General features: G+C 40.6%; 1 protein-coding gene across 9 annotated transcripts in view; it reads right to left on the minus strand.

Annotated features, from left to right (window-relative positions):
- Positions 1–20,283, minus strand: part of SMAP1 (small ArfGAP 1) — a 106,450-nt gene extending 86,167 nt beyond the window's left edge. For 3 of the 9 annotated variants that reach the window (XM_036413333.2, XM_036413334.2, XM_036413332.2), the window contains exon 1: positions 19,921–20,279. In XM_036413333.2, the coding sequence (XP_036269226.1) occupies positions 19,921–20,038 (118 nt within the window). In that variant the 5' untranslated portion in view covers positions 20,039–20,279. Of the gene's footprint in view, positions 1–19,920 lie in introns of all 9 variants that reach the window. The other 6 variants (XM_036413337.2, XM_036413339.2, XM_045573129.1 and 3 more) reach the window with 4 other exon arrangements.
- Between the last annotated feature and the right edge of the window lie 2,778 nt (positions 20,284–23,061).

Genomic DNA, 23,061 nt, shown 5'->3' on the forward strand with positions numbered 1-23,061 from the left:
TACTGAAGCTTCTAGCTAGTGAAATAAAGTTAGGAAAAGGAAATAAAAGCATCCAAATTAAAAAGTAAAAAATTGTCATTTTTTAAGATGACAACAGCTAGGTAGAAGATCTTATAGGATCTACAAAAAAGCTACTATATAAAACAAATATTAGGTCTAGTAATAATTAATGTCGTTTTCTAATACTTTAAATCGAATTTATTTATTTTTATTTTTTTTAATTTATTTATTTATTTTTACATATTTTAATGATTTTTTTTTTGCCCCCCTCCCTCCCTCCCCCATATCCCCTCCCTCCCCATAGTTTTATGTCCATTGGTTGTACTTATATGCATGTATACAAGTCCTTCGGTTGTAAATCGAATTTATTTAAACAATACAACAAAATTTAATCAACAATATAGTTGCCGTTGTTTTCTACTACTTGTGCCCAATGCTCAGGAAGCATTTTAATCCCTCTGTTGTAAAATTCTTGTGATTTTGATGCAAAAAATTCGGTCAATGCATTTTTGAGGCATTCTTCATTATTAAATTTTTTTCCAAAAATGAAGTTTTGCAAAGAACGAAACAAATGGTAATCGGAAGGGGCAATATCAGGAGAATATGCAGGTTGAGGGAGAACTTCCCATTCCAACTGGCGCAGTTTTTCAGCAGTGATTCTTGCAGTATGCGGTCATGCGTTATTGTGGTGAAGAATTACGCCCTTCCGATTAATCAGCGCGGGTTCCTTTTCTCTTAAAGCTTGGGCTAACCTTTCCAATTGGGCACTATACACTGCACTTGTAATGGTTTGGTTAGATGGTAAAAGTTCATAATGAAGAATTCCTTTAAAATTCCACCAAACACACAACATCACTTTTTTCGCATGCAAGTCAGGTTTTGGAGTGGGCTGCGGAGCCTCATTTTTGTCCAACCATTGAAGCTGCCTTTTCAAATTAACATACAGCACCCATTGTTCATCTCCGGTAACAATTTGCTCTAAAAACGGCAAACGGTTTTGACGAGAGAGGAGCGAACTGCAAATTGTGACTCTTTGATTAGGGTTGTTGTCGGTCAACTCATGAGGAACTCATTTTCCAAACTTTTGGACTATGCCAAGTGCACGCAATTGATTGGAAATTGTTTTTTGTGAACAATTTAAAGTTGTTGCAAGCTCTTGTTGGGTAATTTGAGGATTTTGCACCAAAAGAGCTTGAAGAGCTTCTTGATCAAAATTGGACACATGGCCTCGACCACTCTTGTCATCTAACGAAAGATTTCCCTCGCGAAATTTCTCAAACCAACGCTGGCATTTTCTGGCGCTAACTGCATCTTAACCAAGAGCACTACAGATGTTTTTTGCAGCCTCACTTGCTTTTCTTCCTAATTGGAACTTGTAAAGCATGCAGTGCCGAATATGCTCTTCATCTGCCATCTTCTTAGCCCTAGTTTTGCAACAAAAACCAAACCAAACACAAACTTTTTCAAGCAAAACTTGTTAATTGCACTTCACACGTTCTGTAGATACCACATGTTTGAAGGTTATGTCAATACAAGTCAACGCCAAGCAAGATTTTAAACGAATGTTTAAAAACGACATTAATTATTACTAGACCCGATACTTGAGTTATCAAGGTTGCAGGACAAAAGATGAATATGCATATTCCAACAATCAGAAGCTGAAATTTAAAAAATACCATTACAATAATATTTAAAAATAAAAACTACTTAGAGATAAAAATGACGAGACCTCTACACTGAAAACTATAAAATATTGTGAGAGAAGTTAAATCAGATCTAAATAAATGCTGAGATATACTTGGTTTATGGATTAGACTGTCTATTGTAAAATATGTTAATTCTCTCCTAAATGGATATACAGGCTCAAAGCAATTCAAATTAACATCCCAGAAGATTACTTTGTAGAAACTAACAAACTGAATCTAAAATTCATATAGAAGTTCAAGAAAGCTAGAATAGCAAAAACACTCTGAAAAATAACAAAGTTGAAGGACTTTATACTATCTGACTTCAAGACTTATAAAGACAGCATGATAGACACTGTAACAATGGCATGAAAATAAATCAATTGTACATAATGAAATCCAGAAATATTCCCAGACATACAATCAATTTCTGAAAGTCAATTTCAGGGAAGAAAAAATAATCTTTTCAGAAAATGCTGCTGAAAGAATTGAATATCCATACATTAAAAAACTAATTAACTTTGATCTATACCTTGTATCATATACAAAAAACACGTCAAAGTGGATCACAGCCATAAATACTGAACTATAAAACTTTTAGAAAACAACATGGAAAGAAAATTTCAGGATTTTTGTTCTCAGATTTGCCAAACCATAAAAGAAAAAGTTTTTATAAAAGGAGAAATCAGTAAGTTGGACCTCATAAAAATTAAAAAATTTAATCTATAAAAGACTATATGACAATTACTATATAAAGAAAAGCTACAGCCTTGGACAGTTTGGCTCAGGGTTTAGAGCATCAGCCAAAGGATCGCAGATTCAATTCCCAGGTACCTTGATTGCAGGCTCCATCCCTGGCCAGTTCGGGGTGCAAATGGAAGGCAACCAGTCAATTGTCTCTCTCACATCAATGTTTCTCATGCACGTATGCCCTCTCTCACCTCTCCTTCATTCTCTCTCTATATAATATATATATCTCTTCAGGTTAAAACAAACAGAAAAAAAAGACAAACTATAGTAGAAAATATTTGTATATATCTGACAAAGGACTAGTATGTAAAATATATATAAGCACTTTCAAAACTCAACAGTATTTTGACAACAAAGGAGGCTATCCATGTGTAGAGGGAGCGGATATATGGGAAATCATTGTACCTTTTACTCAATACTACTGTGAACCTAAAATTGCTCTTAAAAAGTTTTTTGTTTTTTGTTTTTTTAATCAACAGAGAAAAAAATCCAACTAGAAAATGAAAGACTGGAGATTAAACCATTGGTTAAGATGGAGAAGTAGGTAAATATGGTACTCCAATCCTCCCACAACCACATTGAAATGACAACTAAACTACAGAAAAAATCATCATTCAGAATCTCCGGAAATCTAGCTGAACAGGAATCCTATAATTAAGGATATAAAGAAACCACACCAAAACTCGTAAGAGGCAGAGATGTGAATGGACTGGTCCCACACCATTTGTAGAAGGTAAAAATCTGGAGGAGTATCTTGGCAGCAGAGGTCCCTCCTGAGGAGTTGGTCCCAGCCCCACACCAGGCCCTACCCAGCCCAGGGTTTCAGTGCCAGGAAGAGAAGTCCCCATAACTTCTGGCTGTAAAAATAATCAGTGGGAATGTGACTGAGTGAGACTGAGGAGAGCCGGAACAGCTTTCTCCCAGACAAAAGTTCTGGCAGATGCCACTGTTCCTTTTCTAAGCCCTCCTCCCATAGAGCCAGCAGGAAAGCACCATATCTGTCTCCCATCAGCCTGGCTAACATTGTTGGCCCCACCCTGATACTTCCCTGAGACCTCGCCCCACCCAACTTGCTGTTTCCAGCGGCTTTTCCATACAAACGGCCTGTCTTGTTTTATCCTTCAGACTTTCCTAAAATCTCTCAAACAAGCAGCATCTGGCCCCAGGTACCATGTATCTCTTCCTAAGTGGCTCCAGGCCTGCCACTAGTGCAACTTGGTTCACAGCACAAGTAGCAGCCATCTGCAAGTCACTTTGTAGCTCAAGCCAGGTGACCCCAGGCAGGACACAAATGGCAGTTAATCTTGGCCTGAACCTCCTAGGAAGCCCCAGAGCCAGTGCACCCAGTGGACAGTTCTGCACCATGTTGAAGTACCACACTACCACCTCCACAAGTAAAAAACTCAGTGGGCACCAGAGTCCCGCTGAAGTAAGTCCAGCTGATACTCCATAGTGATCACAGCCAGTCCTTGAAGCCAATCTGCCTGGAGTAAATCTCTTACATTGATGTGCCAACAGAAATCAACTACAACAGAAGAGTATACACAGTTTATGGGCGGCACACCCACAGTGCCCAGTACAGTGATTGGGGAGGCTGTGCCACTGGACCCTACAGAGCCACTTTGCCATGCCCAGGAGACAGTAACTTTACTTAATATATAGAAACCAATATAGGGAGGCTGACAAAATAAGGAGATAAAGAAACACGTCCCAAGTGAAAGAAAACTCCAGAAAAAATAACTAAATAAAATGGAGACAAGCAATCTTTCAGATGCAGAGATCAAAACATTGGTTATAAGGAATGATCTCAGTGAGAATTTCAACAAACAGATAGGAAACAGAAAAAAAGAACCAGTCAGAAATAAAGGAACACATTAACCAAAATGAAGAATACATTTCAGGGAATCAATAGTGGAGTAGAAGATGAAGAGAATCAAATCAGAGGTTTGAAAAGCAAAGAAGCAGAAAACACCCAATTAAAACAGCAAACAGAAAAATGAATTTAAAAAAGAGGATAGTATAAGGAGCTGCTGGGACAACTTTAAGCACACCAATATTTGCATCATGGGGGTGCCAGAAGGAGAAGAGAGAGCAAGGAACTAAAAACCTTTGTGAAAGCTCTGGCTGGCTTGGCTCGGTAGTAAGAGTACTGGCCTGTGAACCGAAGGGCCAGGGTTATATTCCAGTCAAGGGCACATACCTGAGTTGCAGGTTCCCTAGCCCAGTTGGGGTGAGTGTAGAAGGCAACCAACCGATGTGGCTCTCTCACATCAATGTTTTTCCTCTCTCTCTTATCTCCCCTACTCGTCCCTTCTACTCTCTCTAAAAATCAATAAGAAAAAATATTCCCCAGTGAAGATTAACAAAAAAAAAGGAAGAAAAAAAAAGCTATACGAAAAAAAATGACAGAAAACTTTCCTAACCTGGTGAAGGAAATAGATATACAAGTCCAGGAAGTGCAGAAAGTCCCAAACAAGATGAACCCACAGAGGCCCATAACAAGACACATCATAATTAAAATATCAATAATTCTACTTATTATCACAAAGGTAAGAACTATAATACATTCAAAATGAATAAACCTTCAAAGAATTACACTGAGTAATAAAGTCAAATAGACAAAGAGAAAACCTTAAGGACATCAAGAAAGAAGTAGTTATCACAAGGGAACTCCCATAAGACTGTTAGCTAATTTCCCAACAGAAACTTTGCAGGCCAGAGTGGATTGGCATGAAATATCCAAAGTCATGTAAAGCAAGAACCCATAACCAAGATCACTCTACCCAGCAAAGCTATCATTTAGAACTAAAAAACAGATAAAGAGTTTCCCAGACAAGAAAAAGCTAAAGGAATTCATCACCATCAAACCAGTAACTCAAGAAATGTCACAGGATCTTCTTTAAGATGGGAGGGGAGTTAGGGGGAAAAGTGAAAAAGACAAAGGAATTAACAAATACAAATTGGGCCCTGGAGGGTGTGACTCAATTGACTGTAGCATCCTTTGATTCCTGGTCAGGGCAATGCCTGGGTTGTGGGCTCAATCCCCAGTAGGAAGCATGCAGGAGGCAGCCAATTAATGATTCTCTCTATCATTGATGCTTCTCTCCTCCTTTCCCTCTCCCTTCCTCTCTCTGAAATCAGTAAAAACATACAGTTTTAAAAAAGTAAAAATTGGTAGTTACAGAATTGTCATAGGGATGTGAAGTATGTCAATAATACTGTAACAACAATATATGGTGTCAGATGTGTACTAGATTTATCAGAATGATACTTGATAAGTTATGTAATGTCTTATTGCTGGGTTGTACACCTGAAACAAATATTGTATGTTAACTGTAACTGAAAGACAAAAAATTATTTAAAGCCATTAAAAAATGAAAGACTAACAAATATTTCACTTTAGAGGATATTACAGATAGAAAATAAGCACATGAAAAGATACTCAACACCATTAGTCAGTAGGAAAATACAAATCAAAACCAGCATCACTACCATTACACACCTAAAAAAATGACTAAAATAAAAAATGGTGACAACACCAAATGCTGGCAAAGATGTAGAGACATTGGGTCACTCGTGTATTACTGGTAGAAATATAAAATACTACAGCCATTTTGGAAATATTAGGCAATTTTGCGATTCTAAATTTGCAATTACCATAAAACCCAGCAATTGCACTAATGGGCATTTACCAGAGAAATAAAAGCTTATGTACAAATGAAAACCTGTACATAAATGCAGAGCTCTATTTGTAATAGTCAAAAACTAGAAATGGCCCAGAGGTCCTTTCACTACGTAAATGACTAAACTATGGTACAAAGATATATACATACCATAAAATTCTACTTATTATCAAAAAGGTAACTATTAATACATTCAAAATGAATAAGTCTCCAAAGAATTACACTGAATAATAAAGTCAATTTCAAAAGTATCATATGATTCCATTTATATAACAACTAGAGGCCCAGTGCACGAGATTCGTGCACTCGGGGGTTGGGGGAGCAAGTCCCTCAGCCCAGCCTATGCCCTCTCACAGTCCAAGAGCCATCAGGGGATGTCCGTTTCCAGCAGTTGGACATCCTTAGCACCACCACGAAGGTGAGCCCAGCTCAGGGCACACTCCCCCTGTGTGAGCACACTGACCACTAGGGGGCAGCTCCTGCGTTGAGGGTCTGCCCCCGTTGGACAGTGCACTTTATAGCGACCAGATGTTCTGCTGTTTAGTTGATTTGCATATTACCCTTTTATTATATAGGAGGATTTTGAAATGAAAAAATTTTAGAAGTGGAAAACAGATTGGGGAAAGAGAGTAGGTGGGGAGGAATGAGAGGAAGGTGTGTGTGACTATAAGAAGGCAATACAAGAGATTCTAGTGGTTATGGAACTGTACTACATTTTTACCATGGTGGCAGATGTGATAAAACTATATAGAACTAATGACATACATATATGCATATGTGTGAGTAGAAGTAAAACTGTAGAAGTCAATGTAAAATAAACAGATCTCACCACGTCAAAATCCAGATTAAGATATTGTGCTATCATTTCTCAAGATGTTACCATTAGAGGTAGCTGTGAAAAGTGTCGTTTTTTTTAATCAACCAACATATATTATGCTATGATTTATACTATCATAAAGTCTTTGTTTCTCTCTTTTCATCCCAAACATGCACCAAAAAGAGGAAGAAGCTAATACCTTAAACAGCACAGAAAAAATATGGCCATATTTTTAAGTTACTAATAACTTTAATCTTCAAAGCAAAGTAAAAAAAACACACACTAGAAATGCTCAATGTTCTACATTGAGAAAACTATATACTGTAATTATATGGTAATAAATATATGTAAGGTGCAGTAAATTATATAGTAACAAGAAATCTTAACTAAAATCCTTCTAAACAAATTCTCTTACTATGTTAATTGGGATTATTAATAAATTGACCTTATATTAAAAAGGTATGTGGAAAAAAATTCATTTCAAACTCAAGAACAATGATTACTTCATGAAAATAATAATCCTTATTATATAAAATTTAAAAATTAGAATATGACTCTGAGTTGAACTTTCTGTGATAGTCACAGTAGTAACTAGCCATGTATGGCTATTAAGCCTTGATATAAGGCTAGTGGAATGAAGGAAATGAATATTTAACTTCAATTAAATAGCCACATATGACTAGTGACTATCACATACCACATTGAACAGAGCAGATTTAGAACTTACAGAAAAATTCAAAAATAATACACACAAACACACACATAATCTACACTAATAAAAGAGAAAGATGCAAATTGACCATACCTTTGCAATGCTCACCAGCCAATCAGGTGTATGCAAATTAACACAACAAAGCTGGCAGATTAATTTGCATACACAGGCACCGAGTGGCAGGGTGTAGGGCAGGACATAAGCATTCTGCACTGCCCCAGAAGCTCAGGGCCTCTGGGCAGCTTGGGAAGACGAAAAGGTGGCTCCAGCCAGAGCAAAGGCAGTGCCAGCAGCCAGGGGGAGAAAGGCCCATTCTTGCACGAATCTTCATGCACCAGGCCTCTAGTATATAATAATCATCAGTGTAATAATAAGTCAATATAGTATTTCTCAGCCATAGCTGTTTGGGCATAATTCATTGTGCAGGGCTGCCCCCCAAAAATATATTCCTTTCAAACAATAAAGGTATTTTCCCCAAGTTTAATTTTATGGTCACTCTATAATATTATAGAGTATTATTTAATTCAAAGAAATCACTGAAGGTGCCAAAACCGATTTGGCTCAGTGAATAGAGCATCGGCCTGCGGACTGAAAGGTCCCAGGTTCGATTCCGGTCAAGAGGATGTATCTTGGTTGTGGGCATATCCCCGGTGGGGGGTGTGCAAGAGGCAGCTGATCATTGTTTCTCTCTCATCGATATTTCTAGCTCTCTATCCCTCTCTCTTCCTCTCTGTAAAAATTCAATAAAATATATATTTTTTTAAAATCACTGAAGGTACTGTATTAAGAGTAATAATGCATTTTCACCAGCAGAGGGCAGATATGTTATAAACACATGCCAATTTAATATTTAGACCAATTGTACTCAATCTAAAGACATAGTATATTCACTTTCACAAAATTGTACTTCTTGAAAATAAGAGAAGATATGCTAAAAATAAATGTATATTTTTCAAAATTAAACTGATAGTTCTCCCCAAAACCAGTTTTTGTCCATTTTATCGATTTATCCAAGAGTTAACTATAAAAACAAAATAACCCTGACAAATAAAATGTCACCCAAGCCTTATTATCAAGGCCATTTACATATATATTAACAATACTCCTTGAGATGCAAAATAAATTATACATACTTCATCACAGAGTATAAAAGTTGTCCGAATTCCATGAGAAAATAAAGCATTCAGTTCAAAAGTAAACTAAATGCAGGAAACAAAACAAGTAATGAAATGTGGTAAAGGTGCTAAAAAAAAAAAAAAAAGGCAAAGGTTTGCCTGAGAAAACTTGAGAAATGGTGCCAACATACTGAGGATTCACTTTCTTAACTATGCACAGCAGGTAAAAACAGGCTAGAAGCAGATGAGTTCAGTTTCACAAAAGTCTTTCTTAAGAGCTTAGAAAATAGTTTTAAGGTCTACCAAAATAAAATGCCCTTTTCTAGTCCCTTTTACCTCCCTATTGCATTTAATTTTCCTGACTATAACCATTTCTTACAACACACTTGTCCTGAGGCTCTTGTGTTCTAGTTTTCCTTGCAGTATGCCAGGACTCCATTTAATTCCTTCAATGATTTTACTTCCTACCATCTTGGTCACAGACTCTCTAATCTACAAATGTCTAATCCACTCATGGCTTTAGCAAACATTTCCATGAAGACAAGTCCCAAATCAACAACCACTCCCCTGTCTATTCCCCGTCCCCTAAATTTCTGCCTTATATCCCCTTATACCTGCCTCCAGGAATGTACTAGTAAAAAGCATGTGCAAAAATCCTATGCACTAATTCCGTGGTCAGCAAACTGCGGCTCGAGAGCCACATGCAGCTCTTTGGCCCCTTGAGTGTGGCTCTTCCACAAAATACCACGGCCTGGGCAAGTCTATTTTGAAGAAGCAGTATTAGAAGAAGTTTAATTTTAAAAAATTTGGTTCTCAAAAAAAATTTCCATCGTTGTACTGCTGATATTTGGCTCTGTTGACTAATGAGTTTGCTGACTACTGCACTAAACTGTTTACCAGCTTCTCCCTACCTAGAATAATTTTGCCACTCTTCTCCTTTAAGTTTGATTCTACTCTTCCTCAAGAACTACCTCTTATATTAAAAGGCTTCCCCCAACTTCCACTCTTGGTAATTTCAACTTTCTCTGAACTTCTGTAACACTTAATGCTTGCACTATTCTTTCCATTCAGGTATTCAGAATGTACTCTGTGCTTGTGGACTATCTGTCTCCTTAAGGCAAGACTCCTAAAGGGCAGGACAGGGCTTCCGTTGCATCCCTCCCATACCTTTTCCTAATGTCTACTCTAGTGGAACAGCAGATACATACATACATACATACATACACACACACACACACACACACACACACACACACACCATCTAATAAGAGTAATATGCAAAATGACCATCACTCCAACATACAAGATGGCTGCTCCCATGTGATCAAAGGTGGCCACCACAAGATGGCCAGCAGGGGAGGGCAGTTGGGAGGGATCAGGCCAGCAGGGGAGGGCAATCAGGCTGGCAGGGGAGCAGTTAGGCATCAATCAGGCTGGCATGGGAGTGGTCAGAGGGTGATCAGGGGGGCAGGCAGGCAGGCGAGTAGTTGGGAGCCAACAGTTCTGGATTGTGAGAGGGATGTCCGACAGCCTGATCAGGCCTAAATGGGAAGTCGGACATCCCTTGAGGGGTCCCAAATTGGAGAGGGTGCAGGCTAGGCTGAGACTAAGACACACACACACACCTGCTGCCACACTAAGGAAGCTCCCAAGCCCTGCTGTCTGGGGCCTGGGAGGGATCCAGTCTCCCTGTTCCACCACTGCTGCAGTGTCTGGGCCTGTCAGCCCTGCCAGGTTTGTGGGGATCAAGCAGCAAGGCTGGATCCGACCCCAGATATGGCAGAAAGAGCCCAGATATCGGAGCTTGGGGGCTTCCTTAGCGAGGCGGCAGCGGGGAAGCCCCAGGCCTGGCAGACAGAGCCCAGACAGCAGGGCTTGAGGGTTTCCTTAGCACAGCAGCAGTGAGGAAGCCCCAGGCCCTGCAGACAGAGCCAGGATAGCCAAGCATGGGGCTTCCTTAGCGTGGTGGCAGAGGGGAAGCTCCAGGCCCAGCAGTCAGAGCCTGGACAGCAGACCTTGGGAGCTTCTTCAGCACAGCAGCAACGGGGAAGACCCCAGACATGGAAGACAGCGCCCAGACAGCAGGGCTTGGGGGCTTCCTTAGTGCAGAGGCTGCAGGAACAAACACAGGCCCAGCAGACAGAGCCCAGACAGCAGGGCATGGGGGCTTCCTTAGTGTGTGCTCTGGCAGACCACACTGCAGGGCATTGGGGCTTTCTTGCCTGGGGCATGGCAGCAGTAGGCAGAAAGTGGACAGCAAGGTATGGGGCTTCATCTCCATGGCTGCAGCAAAACCTCCAGGCCCGCAGAGAGCAGAGAACCATGGGAGTGGGCCTAAGCCATCAGCAGGACATCCCCTGAGAGCTCCTGGATTGTAGAGGGTGCAGGTTGGACTGAGTGTCCCCCGTGCATAAATTTTGTGCACTGGGCCTCTAAAAGAAAAATATATATATATATATGTTTATATTTAGAGAGAGAGAGAGAGAGGGAGAGAGAGGGGGGGAGGGAGGGAGGGGGAGGAGGAGACTACTTTTTCCTGAACCTTCCAAAAAATATTCTTGTGTGGATCTAGTCTAAAAATCTATTCAATTACATAGTTTACCAAACAAAATATAATTCACAAATGCTTCCTGCAAAGAATTGACTAAGTGCTTAAAAAGAAGAGAAACCTGACATAATTATCAAATGCTACTTTGTTCCAGACATTATTTAATAAGCTCAGTTAATTCTCACATCCCTGTGACACAGGTATGGCCATTTTACATGTAATGACATGAGGCTTAAGTTTAAATAGCACACTCCCACCTCAAAGAAGGAAGGAGGAAGAGGAGAAGGAAAGAGGGAGGGAGGGAGGGGAAATCAGCAATGGGAAAACTGCAGTTTTAATCCGGAGCAATCACCTTCAAAGTCCATGCTTTTGCTACTGAACCAGTAGCCTCTCAAAAACAACAGAGCAGTAATCAGTCAATTGAGGGAAGAAATAATATAAGTTATTATATATTACATAACCATATTTTTATTCTAGTCCTCCCTTAAACTTGGGAAGAAGAAAGATACATAAATAAATTCAAAATATAAGGATACTGAAAACTTAAAAGGTTCTTAAGGGAAAACATTCCCCTGCTATTTTTTAAATGCTGATTTACTTTGGCAAAGATGTTAAGCAATGGTAATCATTTAAGAATTAATTGATCAGCATGGTAAAAAATAAAAGGAAAAAATGAAATAAAGCTTAATTTTAATAATAACCCTTGCTTCACCTAACTGTCCTAAAGTTTAAGCCCTGTCAAACCTATTTCTCTGTTCAGGGGTTTAGCATCATTCAAAAATTGACTTTACAAGTTCAAAGTTTAAGCAAGCACATTACAAATTTCCTTTATTTTGTTTATTCTTTCACAAACAGGCTGGTCTATTTGCAAATTTTTCTCTCAAGCCCAAAGATATCCAATATTTACAAATGCCTCTCTCTTTTAAACTAGGCTGGACAATATTTACAAACACCTCTCACTTTTAAGCTATGCTCCACACTATTTACCGTTTTCATGATAACACTTGCTTCTAGTTAACACCTCCAATAAACAGCATTCCAAGTTTTAAAACATGTTTACACTATTGACCAATCTGTTTAAATAAACTGATTAAGTAAATACTTTATGTGTAATCATTCCTCACTCTGATTATTAATTTAATATTCTGCCATTACACAGATTTGGTTATATATAAAAACCCAGAATTTATCTCCTTTCTCACTGTGTACAAGGCTGAATGTAAAGCAAATATAAAAAAAAATAAAAAGCTTAAAGTGATTATTTAAATTTATTTATTTACTTGTTTATTTTGTTAATCCTCACCCAAGGATATTTTTCTATTGATTTTTAGGGAGTGGAAGAAAGAGGGAAAGAGTAATATCGAAGTGAGAGAAACACACCAATTGGGACAGGTCCAGGGAGAAGCCTGCAACAAGGTATGTGCCCTTGACTGAAATTGAACCTGGGATCCTTTGGTCCACAGGTCAATGCTCTATCCACTGAATCAAACCGGCTAGGGCTAAAGTGACCTTTTACAAGGGTGATATTCATTTGTGGGTGCACAAAGCAACAGATAGGTTTCCAGATAACTTTGACACAACTTTGAGCAAGTAATTTAACCTCTCTTGATCTGCTTCATCTCTCTAATAGGAGATTAGACCAGATACCATGCCTGGTCTCTTTTATCTCTAAACTTTCTATCATTTTATAGTTACAAAAAAAAAAAAAAATGTAGATCAGAGACTGAAAATCTATCCAAAATGCTCAAGCATCACTTATTTGTGGGTTTACAGAATCTAGGATTGAATGGTGTGGTCTAGCAGAGGAATCAATGCTGTCTGGAATTTTGTATTATGGTCCAATGTGACTAGCCAAGAGATGTGAAAAAGATAGTCCATCATTGCCCCCAAATTGAAGGGACAAATCATTAAAAAAAGGGAAATGACCAATAAGCATATTGGAGAGTATCACGAAATACAAAATACAGTGTGATACCATGTGCATCAACTATATTAAAGAAACTTTTTAAAAACATGAATGCCCAGCCCTGGCCAGGTAGCTCAGTTGGTTAGAGAGACATCCCATACACCAGAAATTTGTGGTGTTTGATTCCAAGTCAGGGCACATATCCAGGTTATGGATTCAATCCCCAGTCAGGGCGGGTGCAAGAGGCAACTGATCGATGTTTCTCTCATCCATGTTTCTCTCTCCCTCCCTCTCTCTCTCCTTCCTTCCTTCCCTCCCTCCCTTCTCTCTCTCTCTCCCGCCCCCATCTCCCCCTTTCCCCTATCTAAAACGAATAAACATATCCTTGAGTAAAGATTTTTTTAAAAAACAAAAACAAAAAAAAAACACTTAAAAACATGAATACCCAGTGACAGGTTGGGTACAGAGTCAACCAGACTTTATTCACTAGCAGTAGGAAGGTAAACTGGCTCCAATACCAGGTAGTACAAATCAAACAGGCTTTAACAGATATACTCTACCATACATCTTTCACATAAGAGATTTTATTCTGAGGAAATAGTTGTGTGCTGTTTGTAACCACAAAAATTAGAAAGTAAATGCCCATAGCCTGGCCAGAGATGCTCAGTGGGCAGAGTGTAGGCCCCGCACATCAAAGGGTCTCGGGTTCAGTTCCTGATCAAGGAAACCTACGCTGCAGGTTCAAACCCTGGCCCCAGTAGGAGTGGAGGAAACCAACTGATATATCTCTGTTTTGAATCAAATTTTCCTCTAAATATTGCATTGATATATTAACTATTTATGCCACACTTCCTTCTTTAAGTTTATATTTATTGTTGAAAGTTTATAGATCTCCCCTTTCTTTTCCCCACTGACCCCCTCTACCTCGTATGCCCACTACCCTGCACTCCAGGACTTGATCACACCATTGTCTAGATCCAAGGATTATGCATATACTAGTACGCATATAAATTCTTTGGTTGGTCCCTCCCCACCCACTCCCATCTTCCCTCTGAGGCTCCATGTCTCTAGATTTCCTTTGTTCATCAGCTTATTTTGTCCATTAGATTCCACAAATGAGTGAGATCATGTGATTCTTTCTCTAATTTATTTCACCACACCTCCTCCTTAAAAAACTTGCCTTATCTAGGCCACAGAAAACTACCTGCTATTATTGCAGTCCTCCTGCCTCCAAGCCAAAATGACCAGAGGTGGGCATTTGGCCCAGGATGGGCCAAACCATCTACCAGCAATATGAAATATCACCCCCCAAAAAACAGACAACCACCTATAGGAAGGCAAATAGCAGTTCACATAGACTTAGGAGCTAATGAAGTATATGGCAAGCGAATCAACAAGTAAGCAAAGTACTCAATAAAGAATAAAGCAGGTATGAAGAGTCCCTTAAAATACCCAGAGATACAGAGAGAACCAAAGACACACAAAAATTGGCTGATTGAGGACTTTCCAGTTCTCTTCAGGTCAAGATATGGATGTTCCACTCATTCTGATAAAAGAAACCATGGCAGATTTGCTAATTTGATCACACAACCTCTATTCCACCCTATTTCTGGAGTGCCTTCTTGTATTCAGAGAACAGAGAGCTAAAACGTTTTCTAAGATTCCTTTGTAGTTAAAAGTTCTGAATGAGAATTAGTTTATACCAATTAGATACATTTATGAAATATTTATGAGCAAATGTGAGCCCAGCAGACATGGCTCAGTGGTTGAGCATCAAGCTATGAACCAGGAGGTTGCAGGCTCAATCCCCAGTGTGGGATATGTAGGGAACAGCAGAGAGATGACTCATCATTGATATCTCTCTTTCTCTCTCTCTCTCTCTCTCTCTCTCTCTCTCTTTCTCTTTGAAATAAAAAATATATTTTTAAAAAATAAAAGCAAAAGTGAGATGGAGACTATCTTCCATCATCCTGCCCTTTTTAGCTGTTTTCTGCAGGAAGACAAGATCACAGAATGTTAAAATCCAGCTTCTTGTGTGAAGAAGCAGGTAGCCATAACGGGTTTGGCTCAGAAGCTAAAGTGTTGGCCTGAAGACTGAAGGATCCTAGGTTCAATTCCGGGCAAGGGCACATGTCCAGGTTGCAGGCTCAATCCCTAATAGGGGGCATACAGGAGGCAGCCAATCAAAGATTCTCTCTCATCATTGATGTTTCTCTCTCTCTCTCTCTCTCTCTCTCCCTCTCTCTCTCTCTCTCTCTCCCTCTCTAATATATATATATATTATATATATTATAAATAGATAGATAAAATTTCTTTCAATAAAATATTTCAGGCTCTCTGCCTGGCCGGTGAGGCTCAGTGGGTTGAGCATCATCCCATGCACAAAGAGGTCACGAGTTCACTTCCTGGTCAGGGTGCAGGCCTGGTTTGCAATCTTGATCCCTAGTGGAGGGCATAAGGGAGACAGCCAATCAATGTTTCTGTCGCTCTCTCTCTCTCTCAATAAAATCAATTTTAAAAACTTTTTAAAAAGAAAAAATTTCTCACTCTATCATTTCCTAGCTATATAACATTGAGAAAGCTACTTAAGCTCTGTGTGCCTCAGTTTATTTGTTTGTAAGGTGGGATAATAGTACCTACTTCAAAAGGCTGTTTTGAGGATTAAATTAATATATGCAGTGTTCACAACAGTACCTGGCAAGAGGGAAGCACTATACAACTTATACATATATATGTAATGCTATTAGTTTATTTTTTTAACTTCCAAGCTTAAAGTTCTACCATCTCCAGGTCACACTAAGCTCTTCCATTGCTAAATTTAACTAATCTATAGTCTACACATACAGTAGAATTTAACTGATCATTGTTTCATGTCTACTAAGATCCCTAACTACTTTCTGGACCATAACCCAAAATGCACACTTAACAGTATTTGACATGATACCTAATCTTTGTAGGAAATATTGATTTGCCAAAAAATCTCATTTGTTAAATTAACTTTTCCCAGTGGTCAGAATATAAGGCAGTCAGTCAACACTTTTGATAATTGCAATTTAAAGTTTCTTTGATCTCCTATTAATAAATGGAAGGAAAAACCAATTTATTTCATGCAGTGTAAAGACTAGTAGTAGCAGCAGCAGCAGCAAGAGAACACTTGAATTTAACCAAGTACAGTATCCTATATGAGAGGAATATGCTAATTATCAGTTATGCCATTACATCATGACCAATCTACAAGTGGTGGAGAGCTACAGGGGGCGGGGAGCAGCAAGCTAGGAGGGAGGAGAGCTTCAGGAGGGCAGGGCAACGGCCAAGAGTTACAGGAGGATGCAGCAGCGAGCTATGAGCAATCGAAAGCTACCAGTGGTTGTGGGCGGGTGGCCAGCTGAGGCAAGTGGCAGCGAGTTACTCGCGCACATACTACTCTATACATATAAAAGACTAAGTGTCCATCCAACCAGTAGCTATAACTCGCACTAACCATCAGGAAAAGATGCTCAATGCAGGAGCTCTATGACTTGCACTGGCCATCTATATAAGCCAAAATGACCATTACGGCGGAACAACCAGAACAACCGGTCCTATGATGCGCACTGACCGCCAGGGGGCAGACGCTCAACACAGGAGCTGGCCCCTGGTGGTCAGTGCACTCCCACAGGGGGAGCCTCGCTCAGCCAGAAGCTGGGCTTGATGGATGGCAAGGGTAGCAGGCAGTGGCAGGAGCCTCTCCCGCCTCCGAGGCAGCACTAAGGAGCAGCGAGCCGAGCAGTAAGGAGCAGTGAGCAGGCAGGGTGCATGGTAAGGAGTGAGGGGTCCTGGACTGCAATAGAGCAAAGGCCAGACTGAACGACCCCCCTCTCCCCCAGTGCACAATTTCATGCACCAGACCTCTAGTTTAAAAATAAACAGCTCCACAGGCCTGGCTGGTACCGACAAACCAACATTCAGCTTCACCCAAATGGGACACAGGCCCCACCACCACCCCAGAGTGACACCCCACCAAATCACAGCCAACACTGCCAAGACCCCATGGCACAAAATGCAGCCCATAGCCTAGCCTGACACAATTGCTGTGGACTCGGGATGACATCACATAGCAACGCCTGACTTCCTCTCCCTAGCAATTAGCCTTGGAGTTTCTTCAGCCCAGGAACACGACTTGCTTTATAGCCAGGTGCAAATATTTTACACTTTAACCAAATGTTTGTGAAGTGTTTTCACATGCCTCATCTCATTTGATCCCCACAGAAGTCCTGGAGTTGGTAGATAAGAGACTCAGTAGAATCCTATTTTCTTTTCATTAGCCAGGAAATTGAAGATTTAGAACATTTAAAAACTTGACCGAACTAAAAAAAAGAAATAGTGGACCTTGAAAATGACTTCAGGTTTTCTCAGTGTGCAGAATATAGTCAAACACTGCTGCAATTAAATATTTTACTCTTTGTTCTCCCTGCGTGATCTACAATAATAATTTGCTTTGTGTTTGTATTTACTGCTGTGTTGCTGACAATTACCTGAAAGATAAGTTGGGTTACTTCACTGGGCTGGAAAAAGTTTAACTACATCAGAAAGAAAGTCTAGTTAGTTAAGCAAGTTTATTCTATATCTATAAAAGGCTAAGTTGACTCACACACGTGCAATACATATACTAGTAAAGCTCTCGCTGTCACCAATCATATGCATGTATTTCTGTCTGTCACTGTCAATCATGAATTTGGTTGACACGTATTATAGGGTAAGGACAAATAACGATATTAAAATATTTCTTCTAATTAATTTCCTTTCAATTTGCACGAGACACTAGTATGATGAGACTTGTCAAATGTTTATCTTTGCCTTACAGAGAGCACGGTTCAAATCCTCATAAGTCAGTAAGAGTTTTATATATATATATATATATATATATATATATATATATATATATATATGTTTTACAGCTGAATTAAGGAGATATACATTTCCTTGATTAATTAAATCAAGTAACAGAATATTTTAATCTTTAAAAAAAGACAAAGAATTGAAAGACAGGGGGGGGAAAAAGGAGAACAACATGCCGCCCAAGTTTTAAACTAATGAATCAAATTGGGGCTCTAAATCCTCACTGCTCCATAAAGTGCCACCAACTAATAACTAACAGAATCATGAATGAGGCCAGGAGGAGAAAGTGTACCTCCATTTGCCTGTTCTTATTCTCCAGTTGCTCAACAGATGTAGTAAGAGTAGTATCAATAACAGGATACTGCACCTGTGTCATGCTTTTCTCCTTCCTTACTTCCTAAATACAGTGTTCTACTAGTGCAGTGATGAGTGAGCAATTGAGCCTCAATACAGAACAGTATCCCCAAAAAAACCACCACATACATGATATCAGGTAAACAAATGTTACTACAATAATCAGGCATTTTTAATTCATCGCATAGACCAAATATAAGGTTTGTGCAATCAAGTTACTATATTGAAAAATGCTCATAAGATGGTCTAGTTACAGTAATCCAGGACCTGTTATGGTAGTGCAGTAACTTACTAATGCTGTGTGGCTTAGTCAAATCAAACATCAGCCTACAGAAATGTGACTCATTTGTACAGTATTTTGGAAGAAAAGTAAAGCTTCAGGAAAAGTCTAGGTCAAATAATACAGAAATCTTAAAGGACATTCTCAAAGACTGACTGCCTGAGTACCTATTTCTCACCGGATCAACAAATACACCAATTTACAAATAAGCAAGATCTCTTCCTAACCACATGAGAGATTTGGTTTTAAAAATCTGAAACTTTTCCCATGAGATTGGTTACAAGACATTAAATAAAACCAGATCTCCAAATCCAAAACATATAGGCTAAAAATAGTGCATCTATTCCAAAGGCTGAGGCTGAAAGCCCTCCAACTGAACAAATTAAAATTAGATTTTTCCCCCCCATCTCTGAATCTTTAAAATGTACCATGAACGTTTATGGGGCATACAAACCTGTGTTCACATATTCGCCCCCAATAAGCGGTTGAGAGGCAATCTAATGATTAAAATCTTCAGGAGCATAAGCCCACACTGTCCAAGAGACTCGTGTAATAAAATTCCTGTTCAATCTGGCTACTACTACTACTAATAATAATGATGACGACGACCCCTCCCAAACTCAGTGGAACTACAGCCCACCAATAAGGACCACCATCCTATCCTCTTTCTCAGGAAGCAGAAGCAAAAGCCCTGTCCAGAAGCTATCGGTGGGCAGGCAGGTAGGTTCCACCTGGAACACGGAGCACCGGCGCCGGGAGAGGGAGGAGGAAGTTACTGGGAAAGAGACTGAAGGGTAGCCTCACCCACAGAGGAACCTGTGGGCCACGGCGGGAGAAGGGCAACCCTTTAACCCCCAGCACTGCCCAGGCCGGCACCCCGGGTCCGCGCTTCTAGACCCGACCCGCCCCGACCCGGCCCGGCGCAGGGTCCGAGCTCCGCGACGCGGGCACTGGCTCAACCCCGGGGCCGGGAAGGAAGGAGCAGAGGCAGGGACGGCGTCCGTGGGCCTGACCTCGCCGCCGTTCTGGACGGACATCAGGGTGGGGGTCCACTGCAGCCCGCGCCCGCCCTCCCTTCTGGGCCGGGGCGACCGGGCGCCGCCGCCGCCGCCGCCCGGGCCCGGGCACCGCGGCCACGGGAAGGTCACCGGCGGCGGGAGGCCGGGACCAGGGAAGGAGACGTCCGCGCTACCTTTGGCCTCGCAGTCGGCGCAGTACTTGTTGTCCTCCTCCCTCAGCAGCTTGGACAGGATGAGCTGGTGCTGCTCGTTCAGCTTCTGAGCCTTCTCCCGGCAGGAGCGCGTCGCCATCTCGGCGGTGGGGCAGGGAGCCCGGAACAGCTGCGGCGGCGGCGGCGGCGGCGGACGCAGGCAGGAGCCCGGCGGGGGGAACGCACCTGACGCCGCCGGGACCACGGGCGGACTCACCCCAGGAAGCGGCAGATGGAACAGGAGTTGCGGCAGCGGCGGCGCCGGTGGTTCTAGCGCCGACGTGTCCCGCCTCCTCTCCGGACCGCCCCGCACGCACCGCCCCAGCCGACGAGGGGGGGTGGGGGACGGAGGGAGGAAGGGACCGGCCGCCACTTCCGGGTGGCGCTGCCGGAAGGAGCGCAGAAGTGGGGCGCGCTGCGCCTGCGCAGAACGTCCCGGGAAGCCGACCAGCCCGTCTCCGCGCCAGGCCCTGCGCGCAAGGTGATCCCGGGAAAGCTCTGCGGCCGGCTGGGCCGGCTGTCAGCTTCCCAGGGTTTGACAGGTGCCTGTCATTGAGGGCCTCGGGTAGAACCCGGTTAAGGGAAGATGTTTCACAAAAAGACCACTTTCACCTGCTTTCTTAGCTTTGCTCATTTGGCGCAGCATGGGAAGTGCAGGAATAAAAGTGACCTGGTGGGTTTGTTTGTTCATTCCACGTTTAGTTTTGAAACAGGCACCGCCCTGGAAACTAGAGGGGACGCATAGAAAAAAAAAAGACGAAAAAAAAAGACAGTCTTACATTGTAAGGGAGAGAAATTGACTTGTCGGGACATACACTGAGGGCTAGCATTGAGTATTCTGTGCCATGAACGATTAATTCATTTAACCCCTATCACAACCTTGTTAATATTGTTATCGTCATTGTACATATAGGACAGTGGGGTGTGGAATTTGGTTAATTTGCCCAGGTTACAATGAGCTACTCATTGGAGGAGTTGAAATTCAAATCCAAAGTAGTCTGACTGCAGAGTGTAAAACATCTGGCAATAAGGCCTTCCATATATGGACCAGTGTCATTTTAACAAGAAGCTGTATAAACAGTGATCCTTCATTCATGAAAAAGAAAACTAAGGAGACAATTTTGATTAGACCCCAGAGTTTCCACTCCTAGCTCATGAGATTTGAACCCTGGGTGAGGCCATGTAAATGTTTTGGCATGCTGCTGTCTTACTAGCAATTTCTAATATGGGGGTTATGTAATTAGAATAAACATAGCCCCTGCCTGTGCCCAGGTCTATGCTAATAAAGGCAATGAGCAGGAGCATGTGCCTCATACTTATTTAAGGCCAATTCCAAACCTAGGCCCTTATAAAAGTGATCCTCCTGCTCACCTAGCCTCATTTTTGGTACAGCATTTAAAAAATATTTGTGGAATTAAGTTGGATTGTAATGGCAGTGAAGATGCTGAGTAATTAAATTACAGTTTAAAGTGTAATTCTGACAAATAATAACCAGGTGGACATCATGGTAAGTTCCAATAAACAGAAAAGAACATCATGTGGGAAGTAGAACTTTTAAGCCCTATCTTGAAGATTGGCTTGTATTAGAGGAGAACCTAGGGAGAGAACTATTGAGCAGAAGCAGCCTGCACAAAGCACTAAGACTTCTAATAGCTTGGAAAACAGAGTGAAGGGCAGGGATTCTACTTAGGACAAGTGCAACAGGATTAAAGAAGGCTTGGGGAACCGGGCAAGGAGTCTGGCTTTGAGACAGTTAACAATAGGAAATCTGTAGATTCTTCAACTAAAATAATTACATTTTTTTTAAAAAAAGTTGTTTGGGGGAAGTTAGTTCAGCAGTAACCAGTTAATAAGCACCATTTTTTAGTGTTTTCCCCTCAGAAAATTCTGCTTAGCACTGCAAGAATTCAGAAAAAAGAAAAAAAAAGAAAAAATAAAACAGAAGAGAGGCTTACCATCAAGAAATGATCTACATGATGGACTGAAGGATCACAGTAATAGAAATAAAAAGCACACTAGATATGTATTTTAAGCTTTTCTAATAGCCACACTTAAAAATAAAAAAAGAAACAGGTGAAATTAAATTCAATAGTATTTAATTTTATTTAATCCAATGTATTAAAAATATTTCAAAATGTGAGCAGTATAGAAACTATTAGTACAATAGTTTACATTTTTATGTTATCTTCAAAATATAGTATGTATTCTACACTTACAGCTCATTTTAACTTGGACTAGCTGCATTTGGAGTTCTCAATACTCACATGTGGCTAGAGGCTATATTATTGAACTGTGCTGCTCTAGATTATCAACCTAGAGGCTATTAAAAATCTAAGTTTAAATTGATGGTTTATTAGGGATGTAACAGGAAGAGTGGAAAAGAAGACAAGTCACTGATACCAAAACCATCTTGGGAGGAAAATAACATTGCATTCATTCCGCAATATTTATTAAACAATTTCTACTTAGTTCTCTGATAACCAGAAGCTTATATGCCTTATAGTCCAGTAGAGATATAAATATGTAAATAGAAAAATAAACAGCCACACCGTGTAGTCTATTGCACATATCAAATGCCCTGGGGGTCAAATACATGGGGACAGAAGGAGACTAGACTTTGGATGGTGAGCACACAATGCGATAGATGATGTATTATAGAATTGTATACTTAAAACTTATATAATGTTATTAACCAATATCACCCCAATAAATTTAATTTAAAAAAAAAAGTATCTGGGAGTAAAAGGAACCAATCATCAGTAACCTGGAAAAATCAGGGAAGACTTCACCGAGTGTGTGATGCTTAAACTTGGTTTTAACAGGTGTACGAATTTTTCAAGTAATAGGGATTGAGAAGAGGAAAAGGAATCACTTGAAAAAAGTTTAGGGACTTCTGAGAGTTATGAGCTGGAAGTAGTGAGAATATGATGCAACAGGAACCTAGAATGTGAATGGAGAACAGGTAGCTAGGAAGAGAAACAAAATAGAGAGGTAGATTGAGGCCAGGAACTTAAAAGCTTTGTAGCCAAATTACATCGTTTGAATTTTACTCCATGGGCGTAGAGAGCCAGCAGAAGGTTTTACACAGAGAAAACACCTGGTTAGCTTTGTCTTCTGAAATCA

This window comes from Pipistrellus kuhlii, unplaced genomic scaffold (assembly GCF_014108245.1).
Source record: "Pipistrellus kuhlii isolate mPipKuh1 unplaced genomic scaffold, mPipKuh1.p scaffold_m20_p_5, whole genome shotgun sequence".
Lineage (NCBI taxonomy): Eukaryota > Metazoa > Chordata > Mammalia > Chiroptera > Vespertilionidae > Pipistrellus > Pipistrellus kuhlii.